At 52.1% G+C, this 22,487-nt stretch overlaps 1 protein-coding gene across 13 annotated transcripts in view; it reads left to right on the plus strand.

Moving 5' to 3' along the window:
• Nucleotides 1-22,487, plus strand: part of BAHCC1 (BAH domain and coiled-coil containing 1) — a 160,237-nt gene that overhangs the window by 120,020 nt on the left and 17,730 nt on the right. For 8 of the 13 annotated variants that reach the window (XR_003704530.2, XM_077924065.1, XM_028714279.2 and 5 more), the window contains 11 exons: nucleotides 361-2,058; nucleotides 3,768-3,873; nucleotides 4,335-4,439; nucleotides 5,078-5,286; nucleotides 6,135-6,293; nucleotides 6,486-6,697; nucleotides 8,094-8,409; nucleotides 9,846-10,538; nucleotides 14,205-14,407; nucleotides 15,220-15,356; nucleotides 15,684-15,809. Coding sequence is in view for 12 of the 13 variants with exons in the window: in XM_077924065.1 (XP_077780191.1) it covers nucleotides 361-2,058; nucleotides 3,768-3,873; nucleotides 4,335-4,439; nucleotides 5,078-5,286; nucleotides 6,135-6,293; nucleotides 6,486-6,697; nucleotides 8,094-8,409; nucleotides 9,846-10,538; nucleotides 14,205-14,407; nucleotides 15,220-15,356; nucleotides 15,684-15,809 (3,964 nt within the window). In the remaining variant the exon portion in view is untranslated. The remainder of the gene's footprint in view (nucleotides 1-360; nucleotides 2,059-3,767; nucleotides 3,874-4,334; nucleotides 4,440-5,077; nucleotides 5,287-6,134; nucleotides 6,294-6,485; nucleotides 6,698-8,093; nucleotides 8,410-9,845; nucleotides 10,539-14,204; nucleotides 14,408-15,219; nucleotides 15,357-15,683; nucleotides 15,810-22,487) is intronic. The other 5 variants (XM_028714348.2, XM_077924067.1, XM_028714299.2 and 2 more) reach the window with 4 other exon arrangements.

The raw sequence follows: 22,487 nt of genomic DNA on the forward strand, positions 1-22,487 counted from the left end.
TTGCAACATGCAAGCAGGAGAGGCTAGAACCTTTAGACTTGCTTGGGCAACAAGGCATGGGGGATATTATTATTATTATTATTATTATTATTATTATTATTATTATTATTATTATTATCATCATTACTATACCACCCTATACCTGCAGGTCTTAGGACGGTTCACAACATAAAACCACAATATGCAAAATACACAATAAAAATAAAAAGAAGAACCCAATAAAACCCTCTGCTCCCCAACACATTTTAAAAGGGCATTGGATGGCAATCAATATTTATAGGGGAGGAAGAGATGGGGTGTTTGCTTGGGGCATTATTTCTCGAAGGAGACGCTTCCTAACCACTTTCCCTCTTTCTCCAGACAATTTCTACCTGCGGAACCTACCAGCTCAGCCCACTCTACTGTCAGCCAATCACAACTTCCCCAGCATTGCCCGGGCTGCACCAGGGCACCCCATTGGCTCCTGCAGCCGGGACCGGGAGGCAGGCCACGGGCAAAAGTGCCACAAGGACTACGAGCGCTTTGTGCTGTCCAAGGGGGACAAAGGGGCCAAGGGCGAGGGGAAGGACCGGCTGGCCGAGGAGGAGGCGGCGGCCAAGGAGCGGCACAAGCTGGGGATGCCCATGACGCCCGAGGCCAACTGCAAGGAAGGGGCTCCCCAGCGGGGCTCCTGCGACAACCGCCCCAAGCACCTGCCCTCCTGCCTGCTGAGCTCCAAGGTGCTGAATGGCGACTCGGGCAAAGCTGTGCTGCCCAGCTGTGGCGGGGGCATCCTGCCACGCCACGCGGGAGCCCAGAGCCGCTGTGCCAAGGACCTCGGCCACCACGAGCCCCCCCAGTCCTACAGCGAGTGCCTGGAGCGGCGTCAGATGCTGCACCACTCGGTTTCCTACACCGTCCCGTCAAGCCTGCCCACCGGGCCCCCGGCCTTGAGCACGACCACGGGCAGTTTCCCCTGCCTGCAGCTCCACTCCAGCCCTGACGGGATGTGCCCCCTGCAGGATAAGGCCGGCCGGGAGCTGCGGATCAGCGGAGCCACCTTCGTGCCTTCCGTAGGCCACTTGACTGACAAGAGCCGCTCCTTCCAGGTGCCCTCTGAGCCCTGCGAGGGGAAGGAGCGCCCCCACGACGTGGGCCCCGAGCACCCACCCCCTTACGGGAACCACCCTTTCTCTCACCTCAAGGTGGAGGGCAAAGCCGAGCGGCGGCTGGACTGGCCGCAGAATTCCAACGCGGCCCGCCTCAAAGGCCTGGAGTACCTGAACAGCACGGGCTCCGACGGCCATTTTGGGAGCTTAACCCACCAGCCTAAAGGCGGGCACTTTGAGATGGTGCCCCCTCAGGACTGCGCGCGGCCTAGCCCTCAGGAGACGCTGTGCAAACTCAGCCAGTCCTGCTGCACTTTAGACAAGGCCCCCAAGGAGCCGCCGACGCACGGCACCCAGAAAGTGGCCCGCATCCGCCACCAGCAGCACTTGCAGACGGAGATGGAGCAGGCCGGGGCCCACGCAGAGTCCAAGCGCAAGTCCATGGAGCTCGGCTCTCTGGGCTACAATGGGCCGCACCTGCCGCCGTGGCCGGTGCAGGGCCAGGGCCCTCCTCCTTTGCCCATGGTGGAGGAGAGGAAAAGCTCCTACCTGGACCCTTTCAGCAGCAGCCTCCAGCAGGCCGCGCTCATGACTCAGGGCTCGGTGCTCACCCAGGAAATGCAGGCGCCGCCCGACGACGTGTCGGCCATGAAGAACCTGCTGAAGTACAGCAACCAAGCACTTATCGTGGGGCAGAAAGCTCCTTTCGTGGGACTAGGCAGCCTCAAGGGCAGCTGCGCCCACCAGGACGGGGGCAAGTTCCTGGGCGCCAAGGGCCAGCAGGAGATGGAGCGCCCGGACTGCGCCCGCAGCAGGGAACACGAGCTGGGACATGGGGACGGCGAGGTGCGCCAACCTCCCGTGGGCATCGCCGTAGCTGTGGCTCGCCAGAAGGATACGCTTAGCCGGCCCGAACCGGCCTACGGCTCCAGCTCCAGTCGGCAGAGCAGGGCTGCCATGGGGCTCAAAGGTAAGATGGGGGGGTTGCAACTGCAACAAAGTCCCTGATGTCTACAGACCTGCATTGCGGGTTCCTACATGCACATAACCACTAAACTAGTGCTCCCCAGACTTTTGGTGTTGATGGGCACATTTGCAAACTGGTCAGCAATACTCACATGCCCATGTGTGCAACCACAGCCCAGCAAACACCACATACTGTTCTTTGGGTCTCAGTAGAATGCTTCTTTTAAACCTATTTTCAGTGGGGAGGGGGACCCTGTGGGTGCACATGCTCCCGTAGGCAGAACCTTGGCACCCCCTTCTCCAGGCGGTTGGGGGATCCTGAGCAGTCGGGAATGCACACCCATTCAGTTCCCTGGTCTAGACAACTGCACTCCCCAGCATGTAGGCCCTACATGGGTCTGGCTCGGTTAACTGGGAGAGATGCAACGCCATTGGCTTCCCACCGTGCGCCATTCCCGGACTTGCCACACACACTCCTATTCCTGATTTGGCTTCTAACTTCTTGGAATTCATTGTCTAGCCATCTGCGTTTGATTTATCTCAAACACAGGATTTTCTGATAAGCCGTCTAGTGAGATTCCTATCTGTTTAATTTTTACATTCGGTCTATAACGCAGCCGCAACCGGAACTGAAACGTTAGCAGCTACGCTTTTGTTACTAGAAGTCTTTGGTTAAGTTTCGAGGCGTAGGGCAGCAGAGGGACACAATTTGGTATGCCAGATTTTTATTGAAGGAAAACTGATTTTGAAGTCTTTCCGTGGCCTGATTGAAGGCATTTATACAAACTGGGATCCCGTATAGTAGGGTAGCTGCTCTCAATGTATGGGTGGCCAGGGGCAGGACTAGGGAGCTGTGCCATGCCGCTCCTTCCACATGCAGAGACCCTTTAACATAGAAATGGAAGGGGCTTCAGCCCATAGGCTTCTGCAGGATTTAACTTCCTTCCCCAGGGCTTGTAAGACAGAGCTATTCTGCCTGGCTTTCAATTTGAACTTAGCCTGATCTTTTATTCCCTTCCCCTCCCCTTTTTATGAAGATTACCCGCTCTGGGATCCCACAGCTAATTCTCCCCTGGTCTCCTCACTGGCCCAAATAGGACTAACTTAGCCAGCTAGCCCTAGTGATCATCTAATGTTTATTGGATGGATTTCCCTCCCTAAATTGATTTTTGAATCATGAATGTATTGTTATTCATGTTTTATACTGTATTTTATGCTGTTTTTTGTTGCATCAATTAAGTGTTTTAAATTTGTTGTTAGACGCCCTGAGCCTGGTTTTCTGAACCGGGAAGGGCGGGGTTTAAATAAAAAATTGTTATTATAATTATAATTATTATTATTGTTGTTGTTGTTGTTGTTGTTGTTATTATTATTAACCAGACCATGGCCTTGCCCTCCCTCCTATCCGAGAACTCTCATTCCAGACTTGCAGCCCCTGGTGCTTGAGCTGCAAGCTCACTTTTATAATTCCATGCCGAGTTCTAAAAGAGGGGCCTGTGCCCCATCACTTAGTCTTTAAGTTCCAACCCCACCCTGGAGTGGGAGATGGAATGCAGAAGTGATGTGCTCCTGTGACCTTCCTTTCTCCTGCCTCCTGCTCCTTCGCTTCCTGCCCCTGCTCGTGTCGCCAGGAGAAAAGATGCCAGCCCTTGGGGAAGTCCTGCCAGAAGGTGATAGCTAATCTTACCTTTTCCGTTCTTCTTTTCCTGCAAGCTGGCGCGGCACGGCCTGTGCATGTCATTGACCTGGATGCCGAAGAGGAACGGAGCCGGCTGTGTGAGGAGCGCCTGGGGCTTGCTGGGAGAGATCTCTTGATCCAGTAAGGGCGATTTGTGGTGCTTTATGGTTAGGCTGGAGAGGCTTTCAGAAGGCCCACCTGCATCTTGGAAGCACAGTTGTTGCTGCTGGCTGCCTTACATCTGAGGGCAGGAACTATCAACTTTGTATTGATCTCTAAGCCACTCTGGGCTGGCACCAGGCTTGAGTGGGTCCTGTTAGTAGTAGGCCCTTACCTTGCACCAACATGGGCCCCTGTCTAGGTCAAATGTTGCCAGTTCCCCTTCAGAGTCCCTGCTGCTGCTGCTGGCACTTTCCTTTACCTCCTCCCAGCAGAGGTCTTTATTGGTAGCGGTGCATATTACACTTCCCGGGAGTGAGAGGCGAGCACTGGCTTGGCGTTCTTCTGTGGCGGCGGCTGCCACATTGCATTTCCCAAAATGCAGTGCCTGCTGCCAAGCGTTGCATCTTGGGAAATAAATCATGGTGGTCTCTCTTCCACAGAACGAAACAGAGCCAGTGCTTGCCTCCTGTAACAAGCAGAACTGTCTGCCACCATCAAATAACGAAACAAGCACCACTCCCAATAAACAGGGAGAAGGCAGTGAGGTGAGTTACGGAAATTGCAACAGCAAGTATAATACGATCTCAACTCATTTCTGATGTTGGCGGGTACTTCTGAGCCCCTGGGTCTTCAGCAGGTGCCTGACTGCGGCGACCTCTGTCACCGGCCTTGGGTCCCTTTTTGGGGCAAAAAATTGGTTTAAATATGTATGGTATCTCCCATCAATTGGTATCAAAGCTGGGGAAGGGAGTGCAGTGGGTTTTGCATACAGTGCTCTTAATGCTGGACCCATGATGAGCCTGTTCATGTGATAGCTGGGCTTCTGGTTACTCCAGGAGCCTGACAGTGCCTGACCTTTAGACCTGGAGGCTACAGAATGACCATTACAGGCAAACCACCACCCCCACCCCGGTCCTTTGCGTGTATTCAACATGTGCACGACTGCACACGCATTGCACCGAATCTGAAAGGGTCCCGAAAATGTCACAAAAGGGGCAGAACAGGGTGTTTGCGGGCTTTTTCAGATGTATTGCAGAACAGAACCCCCGTACAAATTTGGAGAGGGGGGCATTGCCTGTACATTACATGACAGCCCACATTGTGTAGTCCCTTTACAGGCCTGGACGATCCTGACCTGTTGCAGCTGACCTACCTTTGTCCCGTCTGATTTTTGATGTAACAGGGATAACAAGGACCTTGTGGAATTTGCCCGCATCCATCCGTCCAGCAGCTGCCCTGGAGACCTTACACCCCACCTGATGATTGCGGGCAGTTCCTCGTTGCAGGCCAGCCAGTTGGGAGGAGACCCAGCAGCCCATACCCACCCGGCTCATACCCACTGGTTGCCCCGGACCCGCAGCCCTTCTCTTTGGATGGGTGGACACTCATACGGTCAGTATTGCTGGGTGTCAACGTTCTACCTAGAACCCTTGCCTAGGCCATGCTGGCAGCAGCTCCTCTCCTTCTCTTTGGTCCATTTCTGAACTCACTTCATGCCTGATCTACAGTTTTCTACTCTGTTCTCCTGGCAGTTTCAGTTTCCTTCTGTGCTTTCCTGCTGCCCCGTCCCTTGGCGTTGCTTTTAGTCTCTGGATTGCTATTGTCCCGTTATTTGCGACCCCCTGTTCTGCCTGTTTCCTGCCCGTTTTTTTAACTGGTTATTGCGTAAGCCTCACCGTAACCTTTAGCCCTAATTGCTTTCGAGAGCCTAAGGCTTAGTGACATTTAGGACCACTTCATATGCTTAAAAAATTCTTGCCTCAAGAAAGAGTCATCTGTACATGCAGCAAAAACACCTGCGTATACATACGATTTTCCATCTAGAATTTTACACGGGCAAAACTAGATTATTGCCTGTCCTATGACTCAACCCTCAGAGGTATTGCAGACCTGGGAGACTGCCTTCCCGGGGTCACAGCTGATTGTCAGGTAGAGATAGGTGGAGGGGATTCTCCTAGATCTCGTAAGGACTGTGTGATACATGATGATCTTCCTAAGTGGATATTATCTGCGTGGTACATACGTGACCTGCTCCCTGCCTCTTGCGGTGGGTTTTCGTTTGTCTGCATATGCCCATGTGACGAGAAGCTGAACGCTTCTTGGCCTACCCTGAGGGAACCATGAAAAAGCAAAGCCTCACTTTGCTCTGATACGATCTCTTTCCCTAAGGAAGATGTGGCTGCTGGGAGGGTGTGTTGAGTGGGCTGGGCTTTCTATGTCAAGTGCATTCTTCTCTCTAGGCATCGGGCACCCTGCTCTTCATCAAAACCTGCCTCCCGGCTTCCCAGCCTCTATGCCCAGTGCCATGCAGCCAGTCTTCCCCCTGTCGCAGGAACCACCTGCTCAACTAGTAATCCTGCCTTCTGAGCCTCCAGCCCATGGGGCGCCCCATACCCTGGGTAAGTAGCAGCCAGGCACTAATTGGCTGGCACATCCCACCACTGCTGCTGGATAGTAGCTGGGATGGGGTACACGGGAGCTGCCCCTCTGATGAGAGGAGATGGGTGTGGCTCTCTAATTCAGGGATCAGGGAGGCACCTCCGTACTCTCTGGCTTTGTTTACCTCTCTGATTAATCTCCCTGTCTCTCAGCAGCTGAGGTGATGGATCAGGCATCAATTTGGCCACCCATGTATCCCAGCCGGGGGCCTGGCTCTCACCTGCAGCACACAGGGCAACTCCCTGTCTATTCCCGCTCCCAATTCCTGCGTCAGCAAGAACTCTATGCCCTGCAGCAGCAACAGCAGCAGCAACAGCAGCGTGCAGCACAGGCACTGGAAGTGCAGCGGCACACACACAGCCAGGTAGGCGTGCGAAGTGAGGCCATCATCACGGTAACCCCTCTCGGTACCCATCAGGCTTCTCTTGTTGGGCAGCTAGAAAGGATCTGCTTACTGAGGAAGGAACCTCCTCCCTCTGGGGGACATGGGTAATCTGAGGTCGGGGGGGACGGGACACCAAGGAATCATCGAATATTCTCTCTGCATGAAAGTCTGGGCCACCCATGCAGCTGCTTTGCAAAAGCTCAGCCCCTACGGTCCAGGCTGACACACATTAACACACACGAAGCAAATGCATTGCAGAAAGGTGACTGTGCAGCTACAGACGACTCACCCACTAAGTAACCCACCATGCTTCAAGGGAAAGGAAATGTGCGCGCGCACACACACACACACACACACACAGAGAGAGAGAGAGAGAGAGAGAGAGAGAGAGTGTTCTCCAGCCAATCTGATCTGATGAGAAATCCCTCACTGGCTCAAAATACGGTGCTTGGCCAGATTCTGAGTGAGCGTAAGAATTTATCTCCTGAGTCATCTCAAAGAAAGTTCTACTGGCTGCAGAGCTACGGTCGTCAACATCCTGCTTCTCGCTGCATGGTGGTGATAGACGCCAGTATCCTATGTGGAAGAACAGCACTCTTCCTGAGGGTGACGATCGGGGCTTGTGTGTGTGTTGTGAGTCTGAGCAAGCACCGCAAAAAGCAAATAATAATTATGTTTGGCCTGAGGATCAACCTTCTCTGAAGCTCAGCTCCCCAAATATAGTTGCAAAGATGTGCTTGGAAAAGTGTGGGATTGATGCCTGTAGACATCTTGGAAACCAGAGGGGTGTGCCTGGATGAAAAACCCCAACAGTCAAGAGGATGGGGTTTCTGCCCCCTGCATAGGTTATTGCCTCCTGCTGCCTCAACCAGCAGAAGATAGATAAAATGATCCCTGTTTCCATAACTTCATCTAGGTTGCAGTATTTTGCTTTTTGCTGGTACGGAATCTGAGTTGCTTTGGCTCAGAATCCTGATTTATTTACTTGGAAGCACACACAGCTCACATCTGCTAGAGTGGCACAGAGCACTAAAATAGGAAACCCAAAATAACCTTCATCGGAAGTGTATCCAGGTTTTCCTTGAACCCATTGTTCCCGACTGAGAAGGGGACACAATCGAAATAAACGGCTACCGATTCAACCCGAGTATAGGATCAGGACTGGGGTGAGGAACCAGAGTTGGTGGGCTGATAAGGACGTATCAACAGGAAGTGATGTGGAACCAGACGTGTTTAGGATTGCAAAGCACTGGGGACAAATGCAAGTCTTAAGATGCATATACTGACTGTATTGCCGTTGGGTTAATTGCCCTTTTGTGAGGTTGGTTGCGTGGGGTTCAGGCACTCGCTGACCCGTCCATCTCTCTCCTTGTAGCGGAAGCCCGAAGAGCCGCCCCCTGAGCTGGAGATGCCAGGCCCCGAGAAGCCACTCAAACCATCCCACAAAGCTGTTGCCTTAAACGCTCCCCCGAAGGGCCTGTCGCCAGCAGCTGCCTGCTCAGCCAAGCTCTCCCCGTGTTGCCACCCGCCCAAATGCCCTGCCCCCTGCACTTTACCTGTCTGCCCTGCTGTGGTGCCACGCTCGCCTGCTGTCAGTCCGGTGCCCTCGCAGAGCTCCACTGGCCCGGAGGCCGAGGACAAGCAGCCTGAAGGGAGGCCAGCCCAGGACTATCCCAAATCACTGGAACCAGGTAGGGATTCGTGGCAGGCTATGCATGGAAGGGGGCGTCGGGAAGAGACACAGTATATTTGTGCACTGCTTGCACCCAATATCAACCACAGGGCTGGTTACTAGTCCATGGCATGGACTCCCTCTCCCTGTAGTAAGTGTCTTGATCTGTGCCCTGCTGGGCATAGGCATCAGCATGTAGTTCGGAGTGCAGTTATTTTACGCAGGCTTTAGCCAACACATTCAAAGTTTTCAATCATCATTGTTGTGCAGAAAGGTTTGGAAAGGGTGCACTTAAAGGCCCAGGAACCGGATGGGCTTCTAGAACAGGGTTTCTCAAACTTGGGTCTCCAGCTGGTTTGTGTGTGTGTGTGTGTGTGTGTGTGTGTGTGTTTTGGGGGGGGGGGACTACAGTTCCCATCATCCCTGACCACTGGTCCTGCTACTTAGGGATGATGGGAGTTGTAGTCCAAAAACAGCTGGAGACCCAAGTTTGGGAAACAATCAGTGAAGGATTTTCCACTGTTGAGGATCAGAACCTGATCAGCCCCTCTTGGTCCCTGTTCATGCTTTCCCCCCTCTCTTCCCCCTTCCTACAGGCACGGTACCACAAAAGTCTGAACGCCATTCTTCCTAGGTAATTTGTAGAAAGCTCAATGCTGCCAGAAAATAAATAAACAGCAAGGGAGTATGTTCCATTAGCATAACTTACTGCAGTCACAGAAGTTGTGAGAATGGACCAGCCTTCTCTTAGGAAGGGTGCAGGATATGAGGTCAGGCTCATCTGAGTTATCTAGATAGATAGATAGATAGATAGATAGATAGATAGATAGATAGATAGATAGATAATTTATTACGGTCGGAGACCAGCTTATAAAACACACTTGGGGGTACAATCCCAGAAGGAAAACAAACATTTAAAACAATGTACAACAATAAATTTAAAATTTATAAATGCAATAAGCGTACAGACACTTAAAACTTTAAGATAAGCTACCGCACAGAGATGACCCAGAGTCACCCAGTTTGGGGATTTTCTTAACAAACTAGTTTGGTCGGAGGATGGTCTGAGCCTACAGATCTGTACACAGAATCTGGTGACCATCCGGGTCATCTTATGATCTTTGCCTAACAGGAGAAGGTCAAATTTTTGCTTTTCCGGGAGGTCAGCGAGCCTCACCGGCAGGGGATCAATGGTCTCACTACGTGCCTCTTCATAAAAGGGACATCTAAAGAACAAGAGCTCTGGGCTTCCTATCTCCCCCAATGAACAGGCGCCGAGTCTCTGAGCATATGGGATTTTTAAAAGGATCCTTCCAGGACCGGCGAGGGCAGAGCTGAGCTTTGAGTTCTCCTGAGTTTTGGTTTGGAGAGTCCCAAGCTGACCTTGTACCCCCCGCTCTTGTGTGTGTGCCATAGCTTATCTTGGTGCTCTTTCCTTGTTCTTTCTTCCTCTAGATCTTCCCCCTGGTTACTCCTACCCTGTGGCTGGCCTGGGCTATGCATCACCTTTACCCCTGGACCCAGCTGATCCTGACACTATGCAAACGGTTTCCACGGCAGCTGAGCCCGAACAGTCGCGCACCTTCCCACTGGAGCAGGAGCCACAATGCGAGTCGGAAGCTCGCCCATCCAGTGGGGCTGGGGACCCCGAAGTGGATTCCTCCCACCCTCCCCCTCCCCACCTCCTTGTGCACCCCCAGAGGCCGAGCTCCACGGAACTGGCCAAGGAGACGCCGTGTTGCCCCCTGCTGGTCGGGGACAGCCCAGATGGCTTGGACTCTGCCCCGAAGGAATGCCAGGAGGAGCCTAGGCCGGAAGCTGCTGTGCCAGGGGCTTCACCGGAGGTGATGGCTGTGGAGGACAGCCCAGTCGCAGCACTGGAAGATGAATGCCAGGAAGACGAGAGCGATGCCAGCTCACCAGATGACCTGTCGACGCATGCTGAGGTGCAGGTGGCCCCGTGCGGCCTGGACGCCCTCATTGCTGCCAGCATCGATCTGGGCGAGCTCCCAGCCTTGGAATCTCCACCTCCTGCAGATTCCCTTCCCCTGCCCTCGCCATGCAGCTCAGGGATTCCTGGCATTGCCCTGCTCAGTGAGCTGGCAGAACTGGAACTCCGTCGCCAGCAGTGTGATACTGCCGCCCATGGTAAGGAACGCAGGGGCTATCTTTCCTCTCTCCCTCCCTCTCGTCACTGTTTTGTCCCTTCCCTCTCACGGAGGCCAGTGACCAGCAAGCAAGCAAGGGGACTGGGAAGAGGAATCTGTATTTGTCTGGGTGACTTGCCCACTCATTTTGTTCATGGTAGCTAAGCGCTGCTTACTTCTTTGGTTCAGGAGGGCAGCCTGCCAAGAGTCAGAGACGGGGCTAAATTTCCATTGTCGTTAGAGGAATGAGAAACTTCTTTCCTATACGCCAGGGATGGGGAACCAGTGGCCCTGCAGATGTTGCCAGACTCCCATCACTCCTGACCATTGGCCTTCTTGGCTGGAGCTGATGGGAACTGGAGTCTGTCAACATCTGGAGGGTCAGTTCCCCGCCCTATCCTTGCTATGGACAGCCCTGCCTCCTGCCTGGACAGCAAGGAGTTGACCGCCACTCCCCTGCATGTTGTAGGAGCTTGGGATGCGAAGGAAGGATGACAGCCCACTGGAGACTGAAAGGTTGTTCATGATGGGAACATTATCTTGGGACTGGAACCAGAAGTTCTGGATTTTTTTCCCAGACCTTGGTCTTGTCAAGTTTGTACCTTTGAGACTGTAGAATTTGCATCCATGCCAGGGCCTGCTCCCTTGATATCTTCCATTAGCTCTCCAGTGTTGGCACTGAACGATTAAGCAGCCAAAGGGCAAATGCACATCACTCTCATGTGCGATCTCCCATTGAACTGCTCAAACAGCCTGTCCACAACTGTAGCCTTTCAGCGTTCTCCACTAGCTTGCCAGCAGGGCCCCCATTATTTGCCCCACATTGCTTCCGCACCAGGCATACTGCTGGTTAAGAGAGTTGCTCTGCTTCTTCCTGCCTTAAACCCCTCCGTGAGAGCCATGCTGGAAGCTACTTGCTGCTCACCTCCCCATCCTCACAGGAATATTTGTTTAATCAATATACAGTATAGATAAGATTCCTCTAAATCAGGGTTTCCCAAACTTGGGTCTCCAGCATAGAAGGCAACTTTCCCCTTTTTTAAAGGAAAATTCCCTTATTCTGAATAGCACTCCTCACAAGAAAAGGGAAAAGTTGACAGCTATGGTCTCCAGCTGTTGTTGGACTACAACTCCCATCATCCCTGTCTAGCAGAACCAGTGGTCAGGGATGATGGGAATTGTAGTTAAAAAACAACAACCAAAAAACCGAGCTGAAGGCCCAAGTTTGGGAAACCCTGCTCTAGATAGAAAACCTCTAAGCAGTTTACAAAGTAAAAGCCACGAAACCACAAAGCTAAAAATAACAAACAAACCATACTGCGGCTATCAGAATAAAAATGTAGAGTCAAAATACGAAGCCATGTAATCGAACCATTGTGACAGTCAGTATCTAGTGAACTAAAAGATGACACCTGGTTGAAATGGGTGCAGAACAGAACTGCAGGATCCACTTTGATCAGGAGCTTCTGCCTCCCCCGTACTAACCCCACCACTTCCTTCACATAGATAAGTGGTGCTGTCCCTAAGAACCCTGCAGGGCTCTTCCTAACAGCCCTGTAGGCCTTTGTATGTCCAAGTTAAAGGATCCCCTCCTGACCTTAAGACCCTCCTCGGGTTTGCAGAACAGTATCTGCACACGCTCAGATCACCAGTAGAACTGTACCCTATTTTTGGTCCCTCGTAGGCCATGATATCCTTATGCAGTGCCTTTGGAGTTACGTGATCTGCAACCCAGGCAGGAAACTTGGACGGCTCTGGGGATCTGGAAGCTGAGAACCATGGCGAAAACCCCCCAGAGTTTGAGCAGCAGTTGCCTTCCTAGGCTTCTGCTCTAGGTGCACTCTTTTATGAAGTACGGACTCTGCATGTCAGGATGCCTTGAAGCATGCTGGTGCCTAGCTAGGGAAAACGGTGTCTTTCATAATTGCCGCCGTAAAGAAGAGCTAATCGTTAGAGGTTGCTTATTCCTGGCCCGTGGGGAATGGAGTGATTTCCCCCCCCTAGAGGCATGGAGTCTGGAGTCCTGCCAAACTGCGGAGTGAAGTCAGGGGTCAGGCAGCACATTGGGGGCTTGCCTAGCCGGCGCTAGGAGTAGCTCAACCTTTGATTTGAGCTCTCGGAAGAGGATATTAACCCCTTGTGAGTCTGGGAGGCAAGAGCCTTTGAGGCAGCCACTCTGTTGCATACAGAAAACAATTTAGGGAGGCTCGTCATCTAGTTTGGACCTTGAATTTGGGCACTGCAGAGACTTGGGATAGGCCCGTTATTATTATTATGAGGGTCCTTAAAAAATAGGAAAATACCTGTCTTATTCAACTGCATTAACCAGTGAACACCTTTCAGTGAGAAAGGGTTGCCTCCATATCACTTAGATGCTTCCTGTTTCAGAATCTCATCGCTCTTGAGAACTTTCTAGCGCTCTTGTTTGGCGGGGTGTTTTTTTTAAAAAAAAAATTCAGCAGAATGAAAATAGTGAAAGTCTTGCTTTTTTTAGTCTCTATCACCTTTCCGCTGCCGTTTTCAGCCTCCCGTTTTCCCACCTCCCCAGACGAGGGGGTCTGCACCAGCCCACATATGCAGATGGTTATCACCCCCTGTGGCTAAGCAAAGTCTGCGCTTTTCATCTCTACGGCAAACGGTTACTGCTCACACACCGGAACCGTTCTTTGCCCACAGTGGAACGGAAACCACATACAAGGACTCCCCTGCATGCCTCCTCACACATGTGTGCAGGCGCATTCACAGGCAGACATCCTTGTACACAAGCACAAAGCAAATTGATGTACAGCAAAAACCTTATCTGCGACTCTCCGTCCCCCCCCCCCCCTTCCTCCATCTGCTCATCATCTCCAGGGACTTTTAAAATTTGTAGTTTGGAACTACGTTACCCTTCCGATCAATCCCCTCTGGGCAAGTTTCTTCCCAAAAGCCTCCTCCCAAGTTTGATGCTATCTGAAGAGGCCCCTCTCCTTCCCCCAAGTTCAGACGGCTCTGGCTCCTGGCTGCTGCCCCCTCGGCTCAAATTGCCTTTTCTCTCCCCCCCCCCCCCGCCCCCCGAAGTATGTGGCATCCCAATAACATCCCCTCTGCCTGGATGGATGTGTGGTATGTGCCTGAGATAAACACGACCATGTGCCTGATGTCTTTGAGTAGCAGGGTATGGAGAGCAGAGCGGGCAGAGGCAAGGCAACCTTTCCAGAGTGAGCATTGTGCCAGGCTAACCTCCCCCCCAAAAAACCCTTACCAGTGGGTGTGTCCGAGAAAGGAACAGAGCGGCAGTTCGCTCGGAAAAATAGGAAGACATGGCCAGTAGTAACAACAAGCCGGCACCCAGTCGCTACCCAAGGTTGCTTTGGGGGCAGAGAGGGGACAATGGTTTCAGGGTGGTGTGCCCCTTTTATGTGCCCGGAAACACCCAATAGAATCATAGAGCTGCCAAGTTGGGAGGTCATGACCCAATGGTCATGCAGTTCAAAGTAGCTAAAGCATCCATGACAAATGGCTATCCAACCTCTGCTTACAAACCTCTCCAAGGAAGGAGAGTCCACAACCTCCTGGGGGACCCAAGATCCGAAGACCCAAGGTGTATGATATCTTAATGTATGTCTCTTTCCCCTGTGGATGAGAATGGTTTTTCCACCACGGTAACCTTCCCCCCTTTCCACAGTGCTGGATGAAGACCTGGCAGCGTTCAATCTGCAAAGCCTGGCCACTCTCGCTGCTGCCTGGGCCCTGGTTGAGGCAACCGGCCTGGAGAGCAGCCCCCCTGACCTCCTCGACCTGGCAGAAGCTGCTGTGCCCTGCGTGGACCTGCGTCCGCGCATGCGGGCCTCCCGCCGCAAATACATCTGGACCCCTAAGACCAAGCCTGTAAGTATCCCGTGTACCCAGGGCATTTCAAATAGGGGACAGAGAGGATGTGCTTGTTTGTTGATTGCAATCATTTGTGCCCTGCCGTTCGTTTCCTTCCAAGGAAGCTAACAGGTGATGTCAATAAATTGAAAAGCATAAGAAGAGCCAGCTAGAACAGGCCAGTAGCCCACCTATTCTAGCACCTTGTTCTCATAGCAGCCAGTGGGATGCCTATGGGAAGCCTGAAAGCAGAACGCCAGAGCGGTGGCACACTCTCCACTTGTGACCCCCTGCCTCTGACAGCAGAAGGAGAATAAACAGTGTTCCTTCCAGCTGCCCATCATTCCATCCTGGCACAGTTCTGGCCCTGGCTAGAACAAGTCAGCAGTCTGGTGTGTCTCTGAACCACACATGCCCTGTTCCTTTTAAATCTGCAGAACTCCTAGCCACTTTATCTGATGAGATCCCCCTCTTCTGCTGCTGAAACCTGTCAGCTGACATAGGGAACAGCTGGGCCCGTGCTTTTAAAATCCCTGACAATGCAATATTGGTTGTTCCCCACCTTTTTGGCGGGCGGGCCCTTATTTCTTTCCCTGAAGGCATTCAGCCAAAACCTGACACTGATTGGGGTGGACCACCCAAAGGTCAGCTTTTCCAGCCAGCTGGCCTTCCCTACCCCTTCTTCACCTCTGGAAGTTCTTGGGCCTGCTACTCGAAGGGAAAAGAGAAGGTTAGGAATGAATGGACTACTTGCACAGAGCATGGTGCACGTGGCATGGCCTCTTTGTTTTCCCACCCCAGTGAAGGATCCTCCCCCCTCTCTCCCGCAGGTTTGCCCCCTGAAAGCAGCCATTGAGAACTTGGACACCCAGGAAGTAGAGATGCGGCTGCGGCTGGCGGAACTGCAGCGGCGCTACAAGGAGAAGCAGCGGGAGCTGGCCAAGCTGCAGAGGCGGCACGACCACGAGTGAGTGTCTTTGCCTTTTTTCAGCAGGTTTGCAGGGCAAGGTGCCCCAGAGAATGTGGGTAAGGCAACAAAGCATTGAGAAAGAGGCGAGGGTGTGAAAAAAACACCTGATCTTGGACCTGTCTGTTATGGCTCCTGCAGCCCAAGCAAGCAAATGGGTCTCTTGCATCGAGAGTTTCAAACTCCTCTTCAGCTTTGTAGACCATAGGCAGGCACACACACACACACACACACACACACACACACACACACCACCAGCCCTTCCAAGCAGGAGCTAGGGGAGCGCTTGCCCCTTGGATGTGTGCTTATTGTGGCTGTTGCCCATAGGCGAGACGAGAGCTCCCGGAGTCCGGCTCGGCGGGGACCAGGGCGACCTAGGAAGCGCAAGCACTCCAGCACTCTCAGCTCCCTGCGCCAGGGCTCCATCAGCAAGAGCGACAGCAGGAAGGTCAAGTGAGTGACCGGGCTCAGCTCGCAGGGGGCGGGAAGGGCACCCTAGCCGCTGCATGCGCAACATGCTGTATTTCCAACGTGTGAGGAAGTGTGGGTGTGCGTGAATGAGCACATGCATGTGGGGGCATCATTACAGGAGTGCGAGGGGAGAACTGGGCATGACACTGGCAGGGCTGCGTGGCCAAATGCTGGGTAGCCACCAAGTCCCTCTAGAAGCAGGGGTGGGGAGGGCACGGAACCTTTCCTCCGCCTGCTGCTTTTCTTTCCAGATTGCCTTTTCCTCCCCTGCCTGCCTCACTTATTCCTCCCCAAGCTTGAGTCCATTTTCCATCTTGGAACCGGGGCCTGCGGAGAAATGTGGGAAGCACAGAAAGGCTTATGCACCCCCTCTGTACCTTCTACTCTTGCGTTCACGGGAGCCAACTCCTAGGGGCGGAGGGGTCTTCACCACCACCACCCCGGTCAAATATTTGAAGGGGCCAACCCCCCTCCCCCGAGTTGATGGACGTTGCCATTCAAATGGTGTGCATGCACCACGTTATGGGATCCATTATGTGGGGCAGCCCTCCAAGCTACCCCACCGATCACTTTGCAAGCGCCCACTCTGCTTACGTTTACTAGGGTGGCTGTTGTGTATGAAGCTGTATGCATGCTTCTCCTCTGTTGCCCTGCTGTATCTTTATATACTTAAAAAGCCAGCACAGTTGCTAAGGAAGAGGGAGCAGGGGCACCCCCCACAATTCCCTGCGCTTGCAGTGTAGCTATTATAGAGCACTGCTTGCATTGGCAGGGGGTAGTGCTGGTGGTGTTAATGGAGTCCCTTGAGGTCAAAGTCTTCCCATGTTGTTGTTCGTGGCTGTTAACCGGTGCCTTCGCCCCAGAAGTGGTTGCATTTCAGCGCCGAGTGCAGGGGTTTGTCTTGCATGTTGCAAATGGGCACCGAGACCCAGGGGAGCAGCGGGGCTGGAGAGAGGCCTGCTCCTCTGTGCTCCCCCGCCTTGTGACTGCCTTGCCTCCTGCCACCGTTCTGGGGGGAAAGAATTGCCCCTCTTTTGAAGAGGAAGGCAGTGTTGCATAAAAGCCTCTTTATCTGTGCTGTATAAAGTCATTGGTCACACTGCAGTGGTGTTCATTGCTGCTGGCGCTTTATGATTATCCATTAGCCGCCCGGCACAGTCATTCCCGCACTCACGGGCCCTGTATAATTGTCCTTCTCTGCTACAAATTGCCTCTCCCGGCAGGCCCATTTGCATAAATCCTCCAAGCTAGTCCAAACATGATTGGAGCACGCGTGTGTGCGCTGCATCAATCCTGATGATTTGGTAATAATAGTTAAATCTGTACTAAATGGTTCCTTCAATTAAGACAGAAGAAAAAAAAATTAATCTCTAGGTTTTATGTCACAAAACATTAGCAAATGTAGTGAAGGTTACAGGGGAAAAAAAGCAGTTAGTGTTGGCTTTGGGTTGCAACATGGCTCCACCATATGGCTCGTGGAAATCTTCCAGGGCTTGCTGGAGAACTTGCTTGCCTTCTCCCATTCCTCCCTCCCTCCCACCGCCCTTGCCTGGACCCTTTCCCCTGGATTTATTCCTGTTCCCTCCCCAAACCTTGCAGAGCTGTTATGCAAAACCAAATCCAGAAGGGAATACATTCTTAGCTGATTTGGAAGGCAGTCCCTGTTTTGGGCTCTACTAAACTGTTCTGTGCCTTCAGAGGAACAGTGGAGAGGAGTTCAGATGGAGGCAGGAAACAGGGACCCCTCCAAATGCCGGTCTTTCCCACCATACTGTCTGCATGTCTCCAGCAGCGTATGAGCATATCTTAACAACCAAGCCTCACCACCACCCTGCTTCTAAAACGTGGGCTTGCATCCTTTTGAGTTCCGTGACTTACACACATTCCACAGCGGTAGGAGAGCTCCCGACTGTTCGGAAAGGGAGAATACCGGGTCGGGAAACTCTTCCGCTTGAAAGGAGGGACGAATATCTTTGACCATTTTCATCAGTGGTGAAACGAAGCTGTTGATAGGTGGCAGGTTATTTGCAGACTTGAAGCGGGTATGGATAGAGCCAATATCCTTGCCCCGGGACATTGGCATTCCATCCTCCTGTGGCCTCTGCATTTTGCAAATGTTATGAGAATCTGTAAGATACGTTGAACCAGAGACTATGGCAGGAGGAGGGGTGGGGGCCGTGACCTTCTGTAACGGGGCATCAATAGTCCATCATACTGCCTTCATGTCTCTGAAAAGCTGCTCCATTCAGTAGCTGGGCCCAGTTAGAAATGGTGTAACCACATTCTACCAGTGGCATTGCATTGGTGAGGCTCTCACTGTCCACAGTGGGGGTGTTATTCTCAGGTCCGAAATATAGTGTATATTTGGGATGCAATGTCTGTCTGTCTATCTCTCTCTTCCCCCAATTTCTAATTCCTGTACTTAGGGAGTGCTTCTTGCATTCACGAGTTGCAACCTAAATAATACCTGCACCCTGTTCTACATACATGCTTTAGTGGGCTCAGAGCATGGCGTAGCTTTTCCTCAGTAGGGGAGATGCTGTTCCAAACAGCCCTATAAACACAGCAACGGCTCAGCCCTTCCTGGGAGAGTTCGCGCAACATCGAACCGACACCCCCTTTCCCTGCAGATCAAAGTATTGCAGGATGGCTCCAAACCACACAGGCTGCCAGAGGGAAACTCGCACACCCACGACACTCACCGCTCCACACCTGAACGGCGGCTTGCGCTCCTTCCTGATTTGCATCCTGGCGCACAGGCCTTGCCTTGTAAACCCAGCCAGGCGAGTCACGGTGGCACAGGATCCCCTTGCTGTGTGTTGCCAGGCCAAGTCTCCCAGCCATCATGGCATCCCTTCCCTGCTGTTGGCCTCGCTGAAGCAACACATGCTCTTGTGGCAGCTGCAGGCCCGGCCCCTTGGCCTGCTTCCTATCGGGAACATTCCCGCAGCTTCCCACGCCGAGCGAGAGAATCCCTGCCAAGCTTGCTTCCCTCCAGCCACTCCCCGGAACTGAGCGGTGGCCTGGAGCCACGGTAGCTCCCTGCCCGCTGGTGCCCGAGGTGTGAAGATGGGCAGCTTGGCTTTCTCCGGAGCCCCGAGTTGCTTGCTGGCCTGTTTTCCGCACCCCGCCTTCTGCCCATGGCCCTTTGCCTGCCTGCCTGCCTGAGGGTGCTCTGCTCCCTTCCCATCCCTCTGCTTGTCAGGGAATTCCCTCCTTCCTCGCCTGCTGCAGCCGCAGGAATGGAATTTGGCACCAGCTCCAGGGTCAGCCCCGGGTCAGAAGGTCGAGGTGCAGGGGGCAAGGCCCGGGAGAGGAGTGTGAACAGAAGCCGTCTCGGGGAAGGGGGAAAGAGGGTTTGCGCGGCCTCAAACCCTGGGCTGCATTCCCAGGGTGGAGCAAACAAGAGGCGGCTTCTCTGGGTGCCGGAGTGGAGCAATTAGAACTAACGAGCGCTGGAGATCCAAGCGGGAAGCCAGCCAGCAGTAGGGGGGGATGGGAACAAAGCCTTCAGGGAGCTAATTCATTTCATATTTACTATGCTGGGAGGACGCTGCTTGTGAAAGAACTGCCGATGCGATGCAGAGCAGATCCTTTGCGATGGACTTCGTCAACCTGGAACCCTTCAGATGTATTTGGATTCCCACCAGCCAGCATGACCGGGCTAATGGGACATTTAGTCCCAAACTCATGAAGGGCACCAGATTGGGGAAGGCTGATTTAGAAGGTGTCAAAAGAAAAAGAAAAAATGGATGGCCTGCTTCAGATTAGGCCAGGCTTGAGTCTTTAATTTGATTCTTGTTTATAGGTAGGGAGTGTGCACCTCCTCTGGCTATTTTTTAGTCTTGATTCTGCTTGAAACATAAGAGTGTTGTTCTCTTTGCCTTTGCTTCCTGCTCCTTTTCTCCTGACATCAAGCAACGTGTCCCTTCGTTGCTTCTTTTTCAGTGTGTCAGATGAGATTGATCCAGGCTTTCCTCTAGCTTGCTCTATGTAACTTGCACACACAAACATGCTGCCCTTTGTGGAGACAGGAAGTGTTTGGAAGGCAGCAGTGAGTACACACTAGCAGCAGGAATCCTGGCGCTCTCCTCCAATGGGTTTAACTGGGCCAGTGGGCCATGGCTTATTCCATGGAAGAGCCGGGCACAGATGCCTGTGGAGCAACTACCTCGCTCCTCTAAGAACATGGCTTTGCATGTGCTGCAATTCCAAGGGAGCACAGAAGGGCACTAGGCATTCAGTTCAGCTTGAATGAATGCTCAGCTTCCAACAGAACTCTCGGCTTAATTTCCTTTTTTCAAGAGCATGTTTCTAGAACTTATCGCTGCAAAGATCTGCCTGAAAGTTACACAGCTGGTTTCTCCCCAAAGCAGAAAAGGCTGCTCAGCAGTGGTTTGGGGGCTGATCTGTAGTGTCCTAATATATAGTTAAAACGGCAAATGTCCCAGAATCAGTTTATGCAAAATAAAAGAAAATGTACAAACATGCTCAAATTCAGATAGGTCACGGAATTCTAATTTCTGTGGTGCAGAATTTGTGTTTTATACAGTATGCACACGCATGCAGCCATGGCCGAGATAAGCCAAGAGTCCTTGCCAGTAGCTGCAGGAGACTGCGTGCTTGCAGCAATGCTACAGAGCACAGATATTAACTCCGATCCCATAGTTTGCAAAGAACCCCTGAAAATTTCACCTCGTTTCTTCTGCATCTCATTTTCCTTAGCTAAGTTTTGTCCCAGTGCTGGTTATGAAGAAACAGCTCAAAACCATGCTGGCTGTTTCTGCCAAACTCTTAGGATCCCTTTGCACAATACCAGAGTCCTACACAGAAGGTACTTTGTGTTAGGAATTAATGCGATGATCATTCCCTCAGATTTTTATGGTGCACATTTAGTTGGCATGCATATAGTGGGAATCGATGATAGCTCTTAGCTTATTAGTACATGCAGGAACATCAGACGTGATAATCTACGTGGAAGTTTCATTGCAGCCCCAGGAAAATGGGAGAGGTGGCTGAGAGAGGGCTTGCATTGGTCAGGAGGGCAAGACAACTTAGGTCCATGTTACTCATAGTCCTTCCCCATGGCTCCCAGTCCTCCTCTTCAAGAGACCTATCCTGCTTCTCATATTTCTTCCATGAGTCCTTACAGGTCTTGCCCTGCTCCTTAAGTAGAACAAACACCCAGAATTTTGAAAAAAGAGGAAAATAAGAAAGCATAGTCTTTGTAATTTGCTTTATCCAGTTGCATAATTTGAGTTGTAATACTGCAGAATTGAGAGGATTTTCTTCCAGAATTCCAGATCTTAGCTCGATTCAGGCATTTGTGTGAACACATCAGGGCTTAAAGTCAGTGTTTCCCAAACTTGGGTCTCCAGCTGTTTTTGGACTACAACTCCCATCATGCTTAGCTAGCATGGTCAGGGATGATGGGAACTATAGTCCAAAAACAGCTGGAGACCCAAGTTTGGGAAACACTGACTTAAACTGAAGATAGGAAAGCTTGTGATTCTCCAGATGTTTCTGGGGACTCTGCTGCCATCAGCCCCGGGCAGCATAGCCAATGGACAGGGATATTTGATGCCATGGTCCAGCAACATCTGAAAGGCCACAGGCTCCACATAACTGAGGAGGGGAACAGGGCACACACACAAGTCCTGCCTCCAACATCCCAACCTATGCCAGCTTCAATCCAGCCCTTGGTGGCACCCTGTTATTCAGGTCTCCTATTGCAGAGGCTTCAAAGCCCTTTCAGCTGAATGGGAGTCACCCCAAATTCAACATTTTCCAATTAACTGCCAGTTAACACAGGACTTCCCCTCCACCCCTCTATGGTTTCTCCAACTTTTTCAAATATTGCTGCATGTTATACACCACAATTTTCTCAGATACGATTTTACTCCTGTCCTTATTCAAAGCCTACTTGCGTTTTAACATGTTTACAAAGTTTTTTCCTTAAATAATGTACAAACATTTTCCACTCCTCCTTAAAAGACTGCTGATCACCAATTTTACTTGTTAAACGTGCTGGTTCGGCATATTCTGTCAATTTCACCTGCCGATCCTCTTTAGTAGGTACCACCACATCTCACATTTTGCGCATATAGTATTCTCGCTGCGGCTGTTGCATATGAAAATAAATTTGTCTGCTTTGGCGGGGGGGGGGGGTACTTCTACCCTACCAGGGACGCGGGTGGCGCTGTGCTCTAAACCACAGAGCTTAGGGCTTGCCGATCAGAAGGTTGGCGGTTCGAATCCCCGCGAGTGAGCTCCCATTGCTCGGTCCCTGCTCCTGCCCACCTAGCAGTTTGAAAGCACGTCCAAGTGCAAGTAGATAAATAGGTACCGCTCCGGCGGGAAGGTAAACGGTGTTTCCGTGAGCTGCTCTGGTTCGCCAGAAGCAGCTTAGTCATGCTGGCCACATGACCTGGAAGCTGTACGCCGGCTCCCTCGGCCAGTAAAGCAAGATGAGCTCCGCAACCCCAGAGTCGGTCACAACTGGACCTAATGGTCAGGGTCCCTTTACCTTTATAATAATAATAATGGTAATAATAAGCCTGCACAAGCGCCTGAACAGGGCTCTTATCATTGTGCGTATCAGAGAGAGGCATGCCTCACTTAGCTTCTTGGTTCCCCCAAGACCCACATCCACCCACGCGC

The sequence above is a fragment of the Podarcis muralis genome, chromosome 2 (assembly GCF_964188315.1).
Source record: "Podarcis muralis chromosome 2, rPodMur119.hap1.1, whole genome shotgun sequence".
NCBI classification, from domain to species: Eukaryota; Metazoa; Chordata; class Lepidosauria; order Squamata; family Lacertidae; genus Podarcis; species Podarcis muralis.